The sequence below is a fragment of the Rhodnius prolixus genome, unplaced genomic scaffold (assembly GCF_049639745.1).
Source record: "Rhodnius prolixus isolate KJV_2025 unplaced genomic scaffold, Rpr scaffold_13, whole genome shotgun sequence".
NCBI lineage: Eukaryota > Metazoa > Arthropoda > Insecta > Hemiptera > Reduviidae > Rhodnius > Rhodnius prolixus.
The window spans coordinates 10530707-10546856 of NW_027411583.1; the positions used below are offsets into that span (position 1 = coordinate 10530707).

Consider the following 16150-nt stretch of genomic DNA (forward strand, 5'->3'; position numbering starts at 1 on the left):
TAAAATACTGAAGAATAATCATCGACTGATGCCCCACTTCCTGTAGAGAGACCATATATAGCCATCACCACACATTGACAAGTCTTGTAATTACGGGTCACACTCAAACATCTCTTGCCGTGTGTTGACCCTAGTCTTGAATAGGCCGGGTGACAGGCGTTGGAAGTTATCAAAGGGCTGTAGCCAGGTATTCGGTCTTTTGAGTGTTTGTAGCCAGGTGGTCACTGTATACTGACCGTATAATGGCCCTTTTGAAAGCGGTGTGTCTTTGGCGGGCGGTCCCTTTTGCCCGTGCACTGACCGCGGCACTTGACCTAAGTACTAGCGCCTGACTGGCACCACTAGTTATAATTTTTATAACTAAAAAATATATATATTTCTTCTATCACTCCTTCTTGTTATCACATCACAATACCCTACTTAGAATCCTCTTGAGAGGCTTTCTTTAGAATATTTAAGAAGAACGATGAGGGATAGTGCAACCTTGGTTCCCTGAAATTTTCCAGGTTTAGAGATTTCCACCACGAAGGGTAGCCTTCGTAGCGATTGACCAAATGTAATCGTGGTTTTCTAGGACCATCGTGGAAGCTGTCTTGTTACAGATAAGCTATTCTGCTATTGACGAATGCTTTAAAAGGAATTTGATCACATTATTCCCTTTAACTTGAGGAAAATTGATGGTAATAATGCCGCTTAAAATAAATAACCAATTTCCAACTCTTTTCTTTTATGAGAAAAACTTCTAGTTAAAAGAAAATTAGTGTATGAACTGAAGAGAAAAGATAGATTAGACAAAAAAAAAAACTTAACGAACTTTCCAAAGGAGTTTCATTATAATGAACGATTTTCTTTTATTAGGAAAAAGGTTTGATGAAGGATTTTTCCAGTTATTTTCTTTTTCATTAGTAATCAGACCCCTGTGTGGCAGGTGGAGAGGAAAATACTGTCATCCGCTGTCATATTTAATTCTGATTGATCTTTCCTTTTATTCAGCCATATTGAATTTAATGCTTTTATTTTATCAGTTCCATTTTCTAATTGGGTTATTTTGAAAATGTTAAGTTTCAGTTTTTTTTTTGTTTTACACTCCAATTTTCACTATTAAGTTGGGGTTACTGAGCGCCCAGGGGGAGCTTTAAATAATGTAGAGGTTCGGTAATACAGCTAACGTAAACAATAGAGCCACAAATCTGTTTAATAATTTTTATTGCTAAATTTAAGTTAATTTTGTTTAATTTATTTATGTATTTATTCAATTTAATTAATTTTGGTTTAATTTTGTCTAGTTAGAAAGAACTGGGATAGAATCAAGTTGCTTCCCACATTCCTTTCCCGAGGATTCATACCAGTAATGCCGAATCCAATCGAATGCCGTCAAAAATGAGCAACCAGGATAGCCCCCCCCCTGGAGTGGAGTGGCTGCCCACAAGACTCTGGATACGAATTTTGATGCTTTGGAAGAAGGAGGGAAAAGTGGCTAGCCGTTTTTTTATTTCACAGATCTTAGCTTCCCGCTGCAATTTTCTTGCCCAATAAGGCGACTACAACCCTACACAATCCAGTCACAGGGTCTTCACTAAGTAATCTTAGCGTGTCTCCCCTTCTAGATAGTTCTTATCCGAACAAGTACTGAAAAGTTCGGTTGTCCTCCAATAATTAAACATTTTGATTCCCATTGTTCTTACTGTTCCAAAGGAAATTTTTGCGTCTTTAAACATCTTGTGCTCAAGTACCCTTTTTATTGATCTCCTATCTTTTCGCTTTTTTTCCCCCCCAGTCTTACAAGCAGAATTAATGATATATATTTCGATGTCATATTAAAAAAATAATACAAAATCAACACACTACACTAATTAAAATTTTATAATTATTTAGTTTAATTGTAATTAATTGAAAAATTAATTTAGATCAATCACAAATTATTTCTTAAGATAGTTTTGTTGTAAACAGAATCGTATTCTGTTTTTCTGGAAATTTTGTTTTCCCAAAACTATTGTTAATGTGAGTTGTAGACCCAATGCACACCAAGTCTAGTACGGAAAAACATTTAAAACAACTAAATAGTTTGGTATGTGTTGGTTCTAGAATATAAACCTTGAAATCCTGTCAGTTTCCTTTGAAATTACAAATTCCTCCTTTATTTCTTACTCATTTCTTAAAAAAAACAAAACAACAAAAATAAATAATAATTTGTAAATATAATGTACATTTTATTTGTAAATAAAACACCAATGGTGGACCTTCCCAAAGTCGTTCACAGTAGGACCTACAAATTTTCTTTGTTGTGTAGATATTTTATTATTTATTTATTTATTTTTTCTCATTGTGCATATATCAAAATTGTTTTATTGTTTAGCTTGAAATCTAAATCAAAGATTATATATTAAAAAATTGTCATTACTTATTTATTTAGACAAATATTTTTTGAGAAAATAAATAATTTATTTAATATATTATCTTTGAAATGCAAAAAAAAAAATAATAATAAGTAAAAAGGTGCATGCTTTAATTTGTTTAAATTAATTTTTATTAATTACTATATTAATTAAAATTGAGTTTTTTAAATAAATAAATTAGAAAATTAATTGTTTTTTAAAACTTTATTCAATTTTTTTGATTAACCTTTTAGAATTCTTATCTTTATTTTTTTGTAATCTAAATTAAACATGTTTTTTAATTAATTATTTATTAATCAGTGAATTTAGATTTGGGTGGACTGAAACTGAAGTTTTAACTCATTTAACCTCATGCTGGTTATATGAATATTGTTTATCGATTTGTGGTTAAAAAAATTTTTAATTCTACCACTTGGATTGTTGCTCTAAGTTTCGGCAATATATGGTGCTCCTCATCAGGAGTTTTAAATGTTTTTTTTTTTAAATTTGTGCATCAGTTGGGGGAAATTGTTTTTTTAAAAAAAATTAAAAAGTGGTTCATCAATTTGGTCCATTTTCATCTTTTCTTCCAACACCTGGAAGTTTCCCAGCCATCTGTGATATTCACTGAATGATGAACATTGCCAGGAGGTATATATTGGAGTTTCCTCCATGTCCCTACAGAATCCGCAGGGTGGGATTACGTTCTAGGCTCAACTTCTTCAAAGCCGAAGATCTTTGTTTTTCTTTTTACTTAGGCCAAGACATTGCCTAAGACCTCTTCCGGTGCGCGTACTGTGAGCCTAAGAGCTATATACAGACTTCATATCCTAATTGAGCTCTTACTAAAGAGATCCATCATCCCCCCCCCCAAAAAAAAAGGTTCTAAAGCTCATTTACACCTGAACCATTTTTGAGCTGATACTTGCATCATCCACGTTCTGACCGGAACATGCTGGATAGTTAACTAACTCTGGATATCAAAAAAACTATTACTCCCACTTCATCAGTTTCCAAAATAGATTGTAAAAAACTATAATAACAAAGCAGGAGTTTTGAGTGAGTGGTACACTCAGTGCAATAAAATTGGGTATTTTCTAGTATTTTTTTTTTTTAATTTTTTTTAACTCATTTTATGATTTATCATTAAATTAAAACAAATTATATTAATTAAAATATTAATAAATACAAAAAAAAGATGCACGATTGCATGATTAATTAAAAACGTTACTCCTTTTAAACTGCCATTAAATTATCGTTCAGATTATTAGGTTGTTTTCTATGTACTGTATAAAGCATGATTTCTGTTATATTTAGATATTTTTTTTTTTATTTACTGTATTCTCTTCCATATTTACCTACATATATTTAATTTACATGTACATACTTTATTGTTAAGTAGTTTTATTGATTTTAGCTTTCGAAATTTTAAAAGTATATTTAATGGAAAAATCACACGAAATTCATTTTTAATAAATTTCAAATTGTAATTTGTACATTTATAAAAAGAAAAGAAAAGGAATATAATCGATCATATTTTGGTATACTAAATTTGATACATTTTAAACAGTTGCACGATTTACACGATTTGATGTGTCGTCTCAAAATTTCATTTTTTTTAAAAGATCAAAAAAAATTTTGTTTGAGTTACTTTGAAGAAACTTGCATCTTTATAAAATATGATCGATTATTTTCGTTTTGTTTTTTTAACATTATTTTTTTTAAAAAAACTGGCTAATTTATCTTTTTTTACTTTTAATTTTTTTAATTTTATTTTTTGGACATGAATTATCTTTATTTTCTTTTATTAATTCATTTTAATTTTCATTATTTTTCTACCCTTTTCTTCATTTACAAACAATTTAAAGATTTGTAATTACTTTTTATTGGGCTACTTATTTTTAATTTCTTTAAAATTATTTATATTTAATATTATTAATTATTTATTTTTTTTTTTTTAATAATTTTCCATTTTATTTATTAACTTTTAGAAAATATGTAAAATTTGTATAATTTTTCCCTTGCTTTGCTTAAAGTACAAAAAAAAAAAAAAATTAAAAAATTAAAATCTTAATTTAACAAGTAAAATTTATTTTGTTTAATTTTTTTAATAAATTTTTGTAGCCATTTTGATCTTTTTTACACTTCTTATTGCTTTTCCTTTATTTCTTATTTTTACTTTTTTATTTTCACATAAAATTACACTATTTTATTTACAGTATCGAGGGTGGGCTGTTGTTCTGAATTATAATTTTTACAATTACTGATGTGAAGTTTCCAAAACTTTCTCTTACTGAATTTTTTGTTTTTTTCTTTTTAAATCGTAGCATTTCTTTAGTTGATTTTAAAATTACTTGTCGAAGTTTTCAAGAAGGTGATGTTACGGCAGCTGTATCTGTTAATTGGAGCTAAGGATCTAATTTCACAATCTATACTTTCAGGTCGTTCTAACAGAAAAACTATTAGCCCACAATAACCATGATTTAGTCTTTGATTTATTTGTAAATAAAAACAAAAATAACATTCCAAACTGCAGCATAATTACAGTCCTCCTACAAACATTCTAATGACGATCAATTGAGCAGTTTTGACCGATAACTTCCTGTCATCTCCTCACCGCTTCTCAATTGCGTCAAATCTGGAATTATGAGATTCCAGCTTCCTTTCATGTTGTAGTTTAAAACTATTCATATTGATCTGCCGATCTCACAACTTACAAAGCTAAGCTTCATAGCAGCTGCACCAGTTTGAAAAGTTAAATGTTTTGTAAAACTAGGTAAAACGTCGAGGACAGTATTTTTATGGATTGTAAAACAGGAAAAATTATTTATTTGTTAGTCATATGGGGTATGTACACAACTGACGTCATTAACATGTATAATATCCCACGTGATTAAAACTCATCTGATGCGTTGGATATCCTAAGTCACAACTTTTCACTCTCTCCGGTAGAATGCGCGGTATTGGCCATAGATCTGATATAATCAAATGGATTGGTCTCCTATATACTTCAATCCTTGATTACACGTACAGGACAGTTAATAATATAACATTTTTTTTTCGGATCCAGATAGGATTTCCGAAAATGAATTTCCGGTTTGATTTTCTGCAGTAAGAGAAAGTACAGAGCTTGCACTTACTTCAGGTTTCCTCAAATTCAAATTTTTAAATCAAATTTTCTGTAGCTAAATTTTGATTTTAGCCTTATTGGAGAATTTAGAGGACTTATTTAGGGCTAACTATTGGTGTTAAATTTTGTTTAAATAGCTCTTCTTAAGAAACAATGTCTTTTACAATTTATCACCGAGAACGTGGTGTAGATCTTGTTCCCAAAAGCGAGTCTTATCCTCCTAAATAGGGTTATTGTGCCAACTCTTATTGGGTTTTTTTTTGGATAAATCTTAGAGATTCCAGAGGTTTCCCATCATACATTTTTGGAAATCATTACCTCTTATTTCATCGTACGAATGGCTACCACCCCAAACACTAATGGAAAGACCCATTCAGTAAAGTGTTTGCTTCGGTAGTGGGGAATTTAGTCGCTAAGGAGACTAAGGTCCTCTAAGGTAGGTCCTTATATAATGTTTCGTCTTCCTGCGATTTACAGTTTTTTATTTTCATTGAATTCTCACACTGAGTCTATTTTGCAAAAAAAGAAAACTCTTTTCCCTCGCTCGGGGAACCTGAAAAAAAGGATATTTCGGGTAAAGTTTCAAATCTCCACTAGCTTTTCCTAAGTATGCCGTAAAGCAAGAATGACAATCTCTTCACTAGACCAGGTGGACGATGACTGCCTCCTAGAGACGACAGTTCATAATCGTAATGAAGGGAGAGATTAACCTCTTCTTCAGAAATCTCTGGATAAACCCAGTGGGTTATGCAAAGCTAACTGTATCCAACTACAACAACATTGACTCTATCCAGTCGTTCCAATACACATTAAAAGCCTGCCAGAGGTTGTCTGTTGTGTGCAAATTCAAAGGCAAATTTTAGTTTCTCCGCAACTACAACACTAAATCCTGAATTTCTTAGCAGAGTACCCAGGCTTTATTGCCTCTTCATGGTGACTAAGGTATGTATACTAGAAAACTCAGGTATTAGTCGATTAGTCGAAAATCTAAATCACTCAGAACAACAAAGCTCGACTCGAAATAGGTATTTTTTAATTTTATTTATTGAACTTATTTAAATTACTTTTTATTAAAAAGCCTCACATCACCCACTGTACATATTCCCCCCACTTTTAATGATAAATACTTTGTAAGTAATGTATTTATTTATTTTGTTCAGTATTATTGATTATTTTGTTATATTTTTTAAAAGCAATTTAAAATAAACCTTATCCTAATAAAGTTACAGCATAAACAAAGATTGTGAATAATCCATTTATTTTTTGGTAAATTTTATATTTTTTTTTTTTAAATTATTTATTCCCTAAACTTAAAAGTAAGTATTTAAAGAAATAGCATTCCATATCATTACTTTTAAAAAAATAAATATGAATAAATAATTCTAAAATTTATTTTTTAAAAATAAATCATTTTCAAATAATTATATAAAGTTCGGTTTAAAAATTTAAAATAAAATTATAAAATAATTGACGCACCTTAAACAAAGATAAAATGAACAATAATACAAAAAAATTAGGAACGAAGTCGGTCAATTTGGGGGTGAGGGGATGATTTTCATTTTTTTTTTTTTTTTTTGTATGTTGGAGTTTATTTATTTTTTGTATTTATTAATTTATTTTAAGACAGTCATAGTAATATTTATTTTCTAATCATTATTATCTTTATTTTTCTTTATGAAAACTGTTTTTTTATTTATTTATTTAATGACCTTTTATTTTTATTTATTACATTGAACTATAATTGGTAAAAGGATTTATTTATTGTTAATGTTTTTCCTTTTTGTTTTTATTTAAAATTTATTAAAACGATTACATCCAGGTCGATCTGAGACATATGGACGAAAAGCAAGGATCGAACGTAGTCGAAGTTGGCGTTGATCTCTCTGAATTTTATATGTCTGTTGAATGGGATATTCTTGAAGTGCCTGCAGTTAGGTAAGTGTTCTAAATTCTATGTATTTTTTAAAAAAATAATATGTATTTATATTATTATTAATAATTTAGGAGCTTCATTTATGGTGGACGTTATGATGATCCATTTCTTTCTTCAGGGTGTAGTCAGTCCAGTTGGAGTCTAGTTTTCAAAGTTGTAATAAATACGAGGTCTGTAAATTAAGTAATGAGACTGATTTTTTAAAAAAAATTTATTCAAATAGAATTACAATTCTATATTGTCACCTTCAAAATAACTTCCTCCAGCCTCCTTATACGCCTGACTTGAGTCCTTGTGAATTTTTTTCTCTTCCCGAAGTTGAAAAATCACCTAAAGGGAACTCATTTTGGGATGCAGTCGAAAACATTCAAACGGCTGTAACAGACCAGCTGAAGGCTATTCCAGTATCGGAGTTCGAGCACTGCTATGAGGAGTGGAAGAAACGTCTCCAGCGCTGTATGGCTTCAGAAGGAAGTTATTTTGAAGGTGAAAATATAAAATTGTACGAGGGTCGTTTGAAAAGTCCGTGCAAAAATAAAAACTACTTAATTTTTTGGGATAAACCTTTTTTATTTTTCAACATAGTCTCCTTTTAGGCTTATACACTTCGTCCAACGCTGCTCTAGTTTGTTGATCCCTTCCGAATAATAGGATTTGTCCAAGTCTGAAAAATAGCTATTCGTTTTTGCAATCACCTCCTCGTTTGAATAAAATCTTTTTCCCGCCAGCCATTTATTCATATTGGGGAACAAATAGTAGTCCGAGGGAGCCAAGTCTGGTGAATAGGGGGTATGTGAAACGAGTTGGAACCCTATTTCCATTAATTTTGCGACCACAACTGCTGAGGTGTGAGCTGGTGCGTTGTCGTGATGGAAAAGGACTTTTTTGTGGGCCAATCGTGGGCGTTTTTCTTGCAGCTCGGTTTTCAAACGGTCCATTAACGATGAATAATATGCACCTGTAATAGTTTTACCCTTTTCCAGATAGTCGATGAGGATTATTCCTTGCGAATCCCAAAAGACAGTCACCATAATCTTTCCGGCCGAAGGAACGGTCTTCGCCTTTTTTGGCGCAGATTCCCCCTTGGTAACACATTGTTTAGATTGTTCTTTGGTCTCAGGAGTGTAGTGATGTATCCATGTTTCATCCACAGTGACGAAACGACGCTTAAAGTCCTGCGGATTCTTCTGGAACAGCTGCAAACCGTCCTTGCAACACTTCACACGATTTCGTTTTTGATCAAGCGTGAGCAATCGCGGCACCCATCTTGCGGATAGCTTTGTCATGTCCAAATGTTGATGCAAAATATTATGTACCCATTCATTCGAGATGCCCACAGCACTAGCAATCTCACGCACCTTCACTCTTCTATCATCCATCACCATATTATGGATTTTATCAATGATTTCTGGAGTAGTAACCTCAACTCCGAAAATTTTGAAACCACTTATAAACTGTTCTAATCGAAGGTGCAGAGTCACCATAATGTTTATCAAGCTTCTCTTTAGTCTCCTGAGGCGTTTTGCCTTTCATAAAGTAGTGTTTAATCAACACACGAAATTCTTTTTCGTCCATTTTTTGAAAATCACTCGACTTCCTCGATTCAAACGAATGCCAAACACAAAGAAATAGACCGATCTGGCTGAAACTTGGTGTGTGTTCTTCCAAGAGATGCTACTAACTAAACATAACCTCGATACGCGCCAGTAGTGCTATCTCTCTGACTTTGCACGGACTTTTCAAACGACCCTCGTAATTCTATTTGAATAAAAAAAATTAAAAAAATCAGTCTCATTACTTAATTTACAGACTTCGTATAATCAACTAGTACAGCCCATGCTATCTAGCGGATATTTTGGTTATCAAATCAATTTTGTAGACTTCCAAAGAAATAGGCCATTTTACCGAGTATTTCGAGTCCGATTAAGCTCAAAACTTTGTAGCAATCTTCCAATAATTGTTGTTGCCACAACAAGAAGAAGAATAATAATGGTTTATTTTTGCTAATTTTGCTCGCGCTGGTTTTTAGTATCTCAAATTCTCCTTAGCCTCCTGATTTTCTATTTTCTTCATTTCCCTGAAGACCATCTCTCAGCTGTTTCTCTTTCTTAACTTTTTTTCTGCATATTTTTCCATTGTTCTTTGTAGATTGTTTACTCTGTGATTTGTCGTTTTTCTTGTACGGTCGCACGGACTGGTTTTTCGGAAGCCTAAGTCTGTTGTTCTTGATTTGATTGTTATGCCATTTTTTTTCTTAAAAAAAAATGAATTTCCAGTTCTTGCTTAGCTGCGTCACTGCGAGATACAGAGATTTATCTCTGCTTACTCTGCCTTGAATAATTCTCAGGTTGCGATTTGTTAAGATACGAAAAATTTCAAACCACACATCTTATTGTGGGCCCACACTATCGCCACTTCTAGTCGACTCCATTTAAAAACTAAGTTGATACATTAATATGAGTACGAATAATAAATATTTATATAACAAATGTATTTTCCAACCCCCAAAAAAATGAAAGATTACGCCTAAGTACATTAGTCATGCTGGAGGGTGGATGACTGGACATAACCAAAATACAATGCATGCTGCTTCTACATTCTCCAGAATTGATTAATGTCCTAAACTTAGTATTGTTACAAATTTATATTACTTTTGATATATTATTTTGTGGGGGCCTCTAGAGGTTTGTTGGATTGGAGTTAGGATCTCATCCACGCCAACGCATACGACGATATACTTTTCCTCCATTAATTCATATTTTATTATTAATACGTCGGCGCCTTCATAAATCATTTGTCCCTAAAATTCTTTTTATACTTTTTGACTTTTAAGCAAAAAGGAAGTGTTGCGCAATCCTGCAGATTTGCAATTATTATATTTTCGTCGGAAGTATCTGTTCCTTGAGACTGGAAAAGTGCAGGAAAATGAAACTTTACTTTTCGATATGATCCCAGGAAAAGCCAAACTTTAACTTAGCGATCATATTCTCTAAACCACAATTATCGCTTTACTTTGGGTTGTGCATTTAAATAAAAATAACTAATCCGTGATTTTTTTTAAAAAAAAAAAAAAAAAAAAAAAAGCAATCTCTAAAATTTAAAAATATCGCGACATCTTCCGGTGTTGTCCGGGGTAAAAAAAGTACTTGGTCCGCATTCAGATATTGTCCAGCATGGCCGTTCTAATAAAAGCCTAATATAAAACCTCGTGCGAGTACATGAGAGATGAATTAATTAAAGGCATTCATTCGATCCTGGCGAACAACTAGGAAATTTGATTACATCCATATTGTGTTATTGTTAATAGGTTTCACTAATAGAATTTAAATTAGAAATGTTGCAATAATCTACATAGAAAGCTAATTGAATTTAATGACGTAGTCAGTATGACGTTTTCAGTGACTTTGTGTGGGTTTATAACAAATACATATATAGAAACGGAAAATAAATTAATATTACAAAAGAGAGAGGAGAAATACAGTTAGGCTTACTCTGCCCTTAGATCAAAGTTCCGCAATCTCTTGGTGTAAAGGAGTGTCCCAGTGATTTTTTTTTAAATAGGTAAATTAGTTAATACAGTAAGGAATGTATTTTCATTTTCAATTTACGGAAATAGCAGACTTCTTGTAGGGCTTTCATTCTTTTTTTTTCGAGTAGACTTCCTGACCCACTTTATAACCCATGATGGAAGTGGTTGTATCCCTTCTGGAGGCATTGGGAAGAGGGGGAAGGCATCAAGGAATGGTAATTCTCTTCGCTCTTCAGTTGAGTTTCCTTGGAGTAAAAACTGGATTTCAATTATCAGCAGCTATCCAGTTACTTTTTAATTCGGGGTTATCTTCTTCAGAATAGCTTGGAGGACATTGGAAGGCAATTAGGTTGGGTTCTAGGCCCAGCTAAGGGTGATCCCTTAATGCTGCGGCTCCCTTTTTCTCCTAGGGCTCCTTCATCTGGTGAACTTATTCTCCGAACATCTGGGAATGGTTATTCCTGAAAACCAGCTTCTTCCTAGAAAGCCTGTCTAGTTATCTGGTGTTGGAGGGGTCTATAATTTATCTTCTTTTAATATGAAGGAATCTTTTTTAGAATATTTTGGGCGGAAAAGCACATGTTGGTGATTCCTGACTGACGGCTACTGCCACTTTTTCCAGGACTTTCTTACTAGAACCTGAGAGAGTTGTTTTCATTACTGGAGGATGCTGAAGAGTGGTCTTACTAGGGACGGACTTAATGGATCTAGTTTGATGGAAGAATTTCGAAGCGGCTAACTCACTATTTTAATAAAAACAGAATAGAATTTCACGACCACATAAAATAACTTAAAATATGGTCCTAAATTTTTTGAAAACGCATCATCTGGAATTAACTGAAAATTTTCCAAACGATATGGAATGTAGAATTTAATGTTTTACGTTTGAAAAAAAAAGTTTGCTGAATTCTGCTTTGTACGAACAGTGTAAACACACTGAACAGCATTATGTAGCAAACAGAGAGACACTGTGAAAGTGTTTATTGTTACAAGTATAAAATTAACAAACTGTTTCATTTAATGCTACATTAGTGAGACGTACATCCAAACCAGAGGCGCTCCTGTGTAACATTCAGCCCTCTAGGGAACATTATAATTTAGTGAAGTCACTTAAATACACGGCTTGTTCTACAAACTACACAATTTACCATAGATTTGCTCATTAATTCCTCAAGTTTGTCGTATTACTTTGTTTGTAAAGTCGTTTATCCAATGAAATAATGATTGTTTAAAAAAATCTGCCGTGTATACACGCACGACTTCCGCTCGCTACGATTCTCGAATTTTACGAGATTGCATACGGTTCGCATTACCAACATTGTTCAGTAATAACCATACCCTACACTGACATCACACTGGAGGGAAAGTCTACCTCAATTTCTGAATAGAACGAATTCTCCTGGATAAATTATTAAAATAAAAGTTATAAATATATGTTCATGAAATGAAAGTACCAAGTTTAGAGAAAATCTTTAAAAAGGTGGCAAAATACAAAAAAAAGTGGTAAGGAGTCACTTCTGATTATGGGATTTCTTTCAAAATCGCAATTACAGCATATTCATTTAATAATCTTCCTTAATTTGTGCAGTCTGCGGAAATAGAATCATTCCATTTTCAATTAATCACAACATAATGTAATTTGTAAGTGGCTATTAATTTAGAAAGAACAAAAATGTTCGGGCGTGATCGGAGACTTTCGGCCAGTTCGGCCGAACGGGTCCGGAAAGTCTCCGATCATGCACGAACACATTATTTTTCATTAAAATGATAAGAGAAACGAAAATAGGATGATTTGCTGGTCCTAAACTTTTTCTTGCTGGTAGTTTAAACTTTAAATTTCGTTTGGATATTCCATGGGGCGGTGAATATCCCTCATTCGGGGTAAAGCACATTATTCCAAGGATTTTTCTAGGAAATTCCTCTCAAAACGTTTTGTTTATTCTTTCTCTCATTTAGATCTAGATCTACGAATTTTCTTTGAAATAATTTTCCAAAAAAAAGTTAGATTCAAGTCTCCATTATTACGAAGCAGGATGAAGTTGGATAAGATTTCCAGTTAAAAGAAAAGTTTTCATCAAACGGAATTATTAATTCACTGAATAGTTTTTTTTTTGGTTGAGATTTTCTCGCAAATGGTGCAGTTGATTTTTCAGGAATTTTAATGCTCTTTAATTTATAATATTTCAACTGAATAATTTTTCCAAGAAAATTCGTTTTAATGCAGCTTTGGGTGGAGGAAGGTTAGTTTGGGTAAATTTCCTTTTAAGGTGGTGTCATTTCCTTGTAATGTATAGTTTTACAAACTAAAGAATTATAAAGAAAAAAAAATACACACCTGAATTTAGATAAACCTGAAAATTTTTCTTAATTTGTCCTAAAAAAATTAAATGGAATTAGTTTTTTTATTTTTAGAAAATGTGGTAAATTGGAGAGAGAAAATTATTTCATTTAGTGGTCTCTACTTTCGTAGATAATTCACTCATAATATATCTAGAGATGGGTTGCTGTACAGCTGGACCATAATACAATAATAGCCGTCACAGTTAAGTGAGGATTATAATTTAAGAGAAAACTGCGTGCAACTATCCTAACACCCATTCACAGTGTTCACTTGGAAGTATGTATTTATTTTTAAGATGCTGGGGGAGCCATATTTCTTGCAAAGGACAAGCAGTTATTGCTAAATTAATAAATTTTCTGTTAACCCAGTTTAGGGGAAGTATTGCAGTCGTGTTAAATTTGTACTCCCTTTTACTATTTAGGTAAGTGAAAGTTTATGAATTGTTGCCGATTATTGTTCCCAATTTCTAGGGCTAAAAATCCAAGGCCTAGACAGGGAATTTGAACAAAGTACCACCATGAATCTTAGCAATGTGGGCCTCGCCTCTATCCTACGGTTGCACCTTCTTTTTGAGTAAATAGTACATTTACTGAAGTCTGTATCCGTAATGCTGAACGATTGATGTTGTAGACTTTTTACCACATTTTTTTCGGAGGAACATATCAAGTAAAAGTAGAACTACGAGTATTTATCTGCAACAAGTATTCCACCATTGAAGAAAATCGTAGTACGTAGGAAGTTTTTGAGGAAATCTAAAAAAAAAATGAAAAATCTTTTAAGTGAAGAGGCTTTTCATAGGCTAATTGTTCAAGTTTATCGTCATCTCAAGAGTGTTTTATCTAAATCAAATATCAAATTTGAACATTTTTCAATTTTAGAGTTTTTCAGTTATGACCATACAGACCCAAAGACGTAGAGAAAAATTGTAAAAACCACTTTTTGGAGCCGTGGTACCTCAAAACGGATATTTTAGTAAAAATTCGACGTGATCGATGTACTTTCTCTAATCTAGTAATAACTAGTGAAAATTTAAAATGACTAAAAAAAAGAAAAATTGAAATTCTAAAATTTTTAGTGAAAAATAAATGTAAAAAGTAAAGTAATAAAACACAATTCAAAATATCCGCCATAATTACACGTCATCATTAGTCACCACCTCAGTACCTTAACCTCAACAGTTGTAACCTCAACATTATCACACGAACGAGAACTTCGCTAAACTTAGGCAAGATGATTGATGATGAGAAGTATCTTTCAGCACTAATAATCCAACTAAAAAAGATACAAAATCTATATAACTGTCACTGTTTCTTTAAAATGTTTTTTTTTATTTTTTAAACATTCTATCATCAGATCGTGTGGCTGCAGATATTTTGAAGCTTCTAATACCGCCATCGTTTCTTCTTGGTATTCCTTTTACTTGAAAAATGTGAGAAGTATTTTCTGTGCATATACTAGTAATTACTTCAGTAAGCATATTTTTTGGTCTTGTTCGTTTGTTATTAACAAGTGCTATGATTTTACTCGTTCATTTTTTTGAGTTCCTGTTATGATCACAAAACGGATAAAGATTTCGGTGACAAACAGTGTTACACATTGTCACTTGTTAATAATAAGTAATTATTACAAATTAATATTATTTGTTACAGGAACGAAAGATTCTATACATGCTGCGATGAGCCATATTTGGATATTACTTTTAATATTACAATGAGAAGAAAGACATTGTTTTATACAGTGAATATTATAATTCCCTGCATGGGCATATCATTTTTAACCGTACTCACGTTTTACCTTCCATCAGACAGCGGTGAAAAGGTAAGTTCTTTTATTTAAAATAATTTTTTAGACATCTATTAGAATGTTTTTTTAAATATGGCTGAAAAAGATTTTTTGCTCCTTTCGAACATATTTTCTGGAAGCTGAACCAGAACTCTCCTTCTGTATTCTAAGTCCGTCATAATTTCAGCATCTTTTCTTTCATCATCTTAGTTAGCCAAATCATTGACTGAAGATTCTACATTAAGCTTCTATAATAACAGGCAAATCTTCTAGTCTAAGATCGTGAGTTCGTGAGATATTTTTCTTATTTCTTAATGATTTACAATTCCTCTCTTGCACTAAGTGAATAATAAGGTTTTCTGTTTTTCTTCTGACATTTCTGTACGCAGTTCACCCTTTTTTTAGAAATGATTGATGTTCAATTTTGATTAAGCTCAAATTTCTTTGTTTATCGATGTATAAAGGGCCTATTATAGTGCTAAAATTAGTTATAAAGTTCAAATTTTAATCAGTTTCGAGCACCATTTGCATATGTGCTTAACTAGGTAGTTCTGTTTACAAAAAAAAAAAAAAACAATCATGCAAATAATATAAATTCAATGGTTTGGCTATTTCATTGTTGATAAAAATACAATTTTAAGTTGTTAATAATGTTAGCAATATTCCATTTTAATGTTACATAAAATTAGATACCTGGGCTGTTTTACCTGTGGAGAACCTACCTTCTTTCTCAATTGTTTAACAAAGTGGTAGTCAATCTGGTCCCTAACGCCCTTTAGAAAGCATTGAGGCTTTCATGGTGGTCGGTAGGGGTTTTGTCCGATACTGAAGCACTTCCTTTTTTTTTCAATTTGACTTTTTAAAAACAGATTAAGTACAGGGTTTTTAAAGTATTGTTTAAGAAGTGTTCGTAGCGTTGTTTAAAAATATTTTCATTTGGTTTTCATTAAATTCTATAGTGTAAATATTTAAATTTCTAAAAAACACACTATATCTCCCGCGTTCGAGCCCGTCCATGAGACACACCTACTTTTAATTGATGTAAAACAGTACATTGTAA

The 16150-nt window shown here is 32.1% G+C and overlaps 1 protein-coding gene across 16 annotated transcripts in view; it reads left to right on the forward strand.

Annotated features, from left to right (window-relative positions):
- nAChRalpha4 (nicotinic acetylcholine receptor alpha4) overlaps window positions 1-16150 on the forward strand; it is a 204102-nt gene that overhangs the window by 168138 nt on the left and 19814 nt on the right. For all 16 annotated transcript variants that reach the window (XM_074116204.1, XM_074116205.1, XM_074116206.1 and 13 more), the window contains 2 exons: window positions 7325-7440; window positions 14958-15126. In XM_074116204.1, the coding sequence (XP_073972305.1) occupies window positions 7325-7440; window positions 14958-15126 (285 nt within the window). The remainder of the gene's footprint in view (window positions 1-7324; window positions 7441-14957; window positions 15127-16150) is intronic.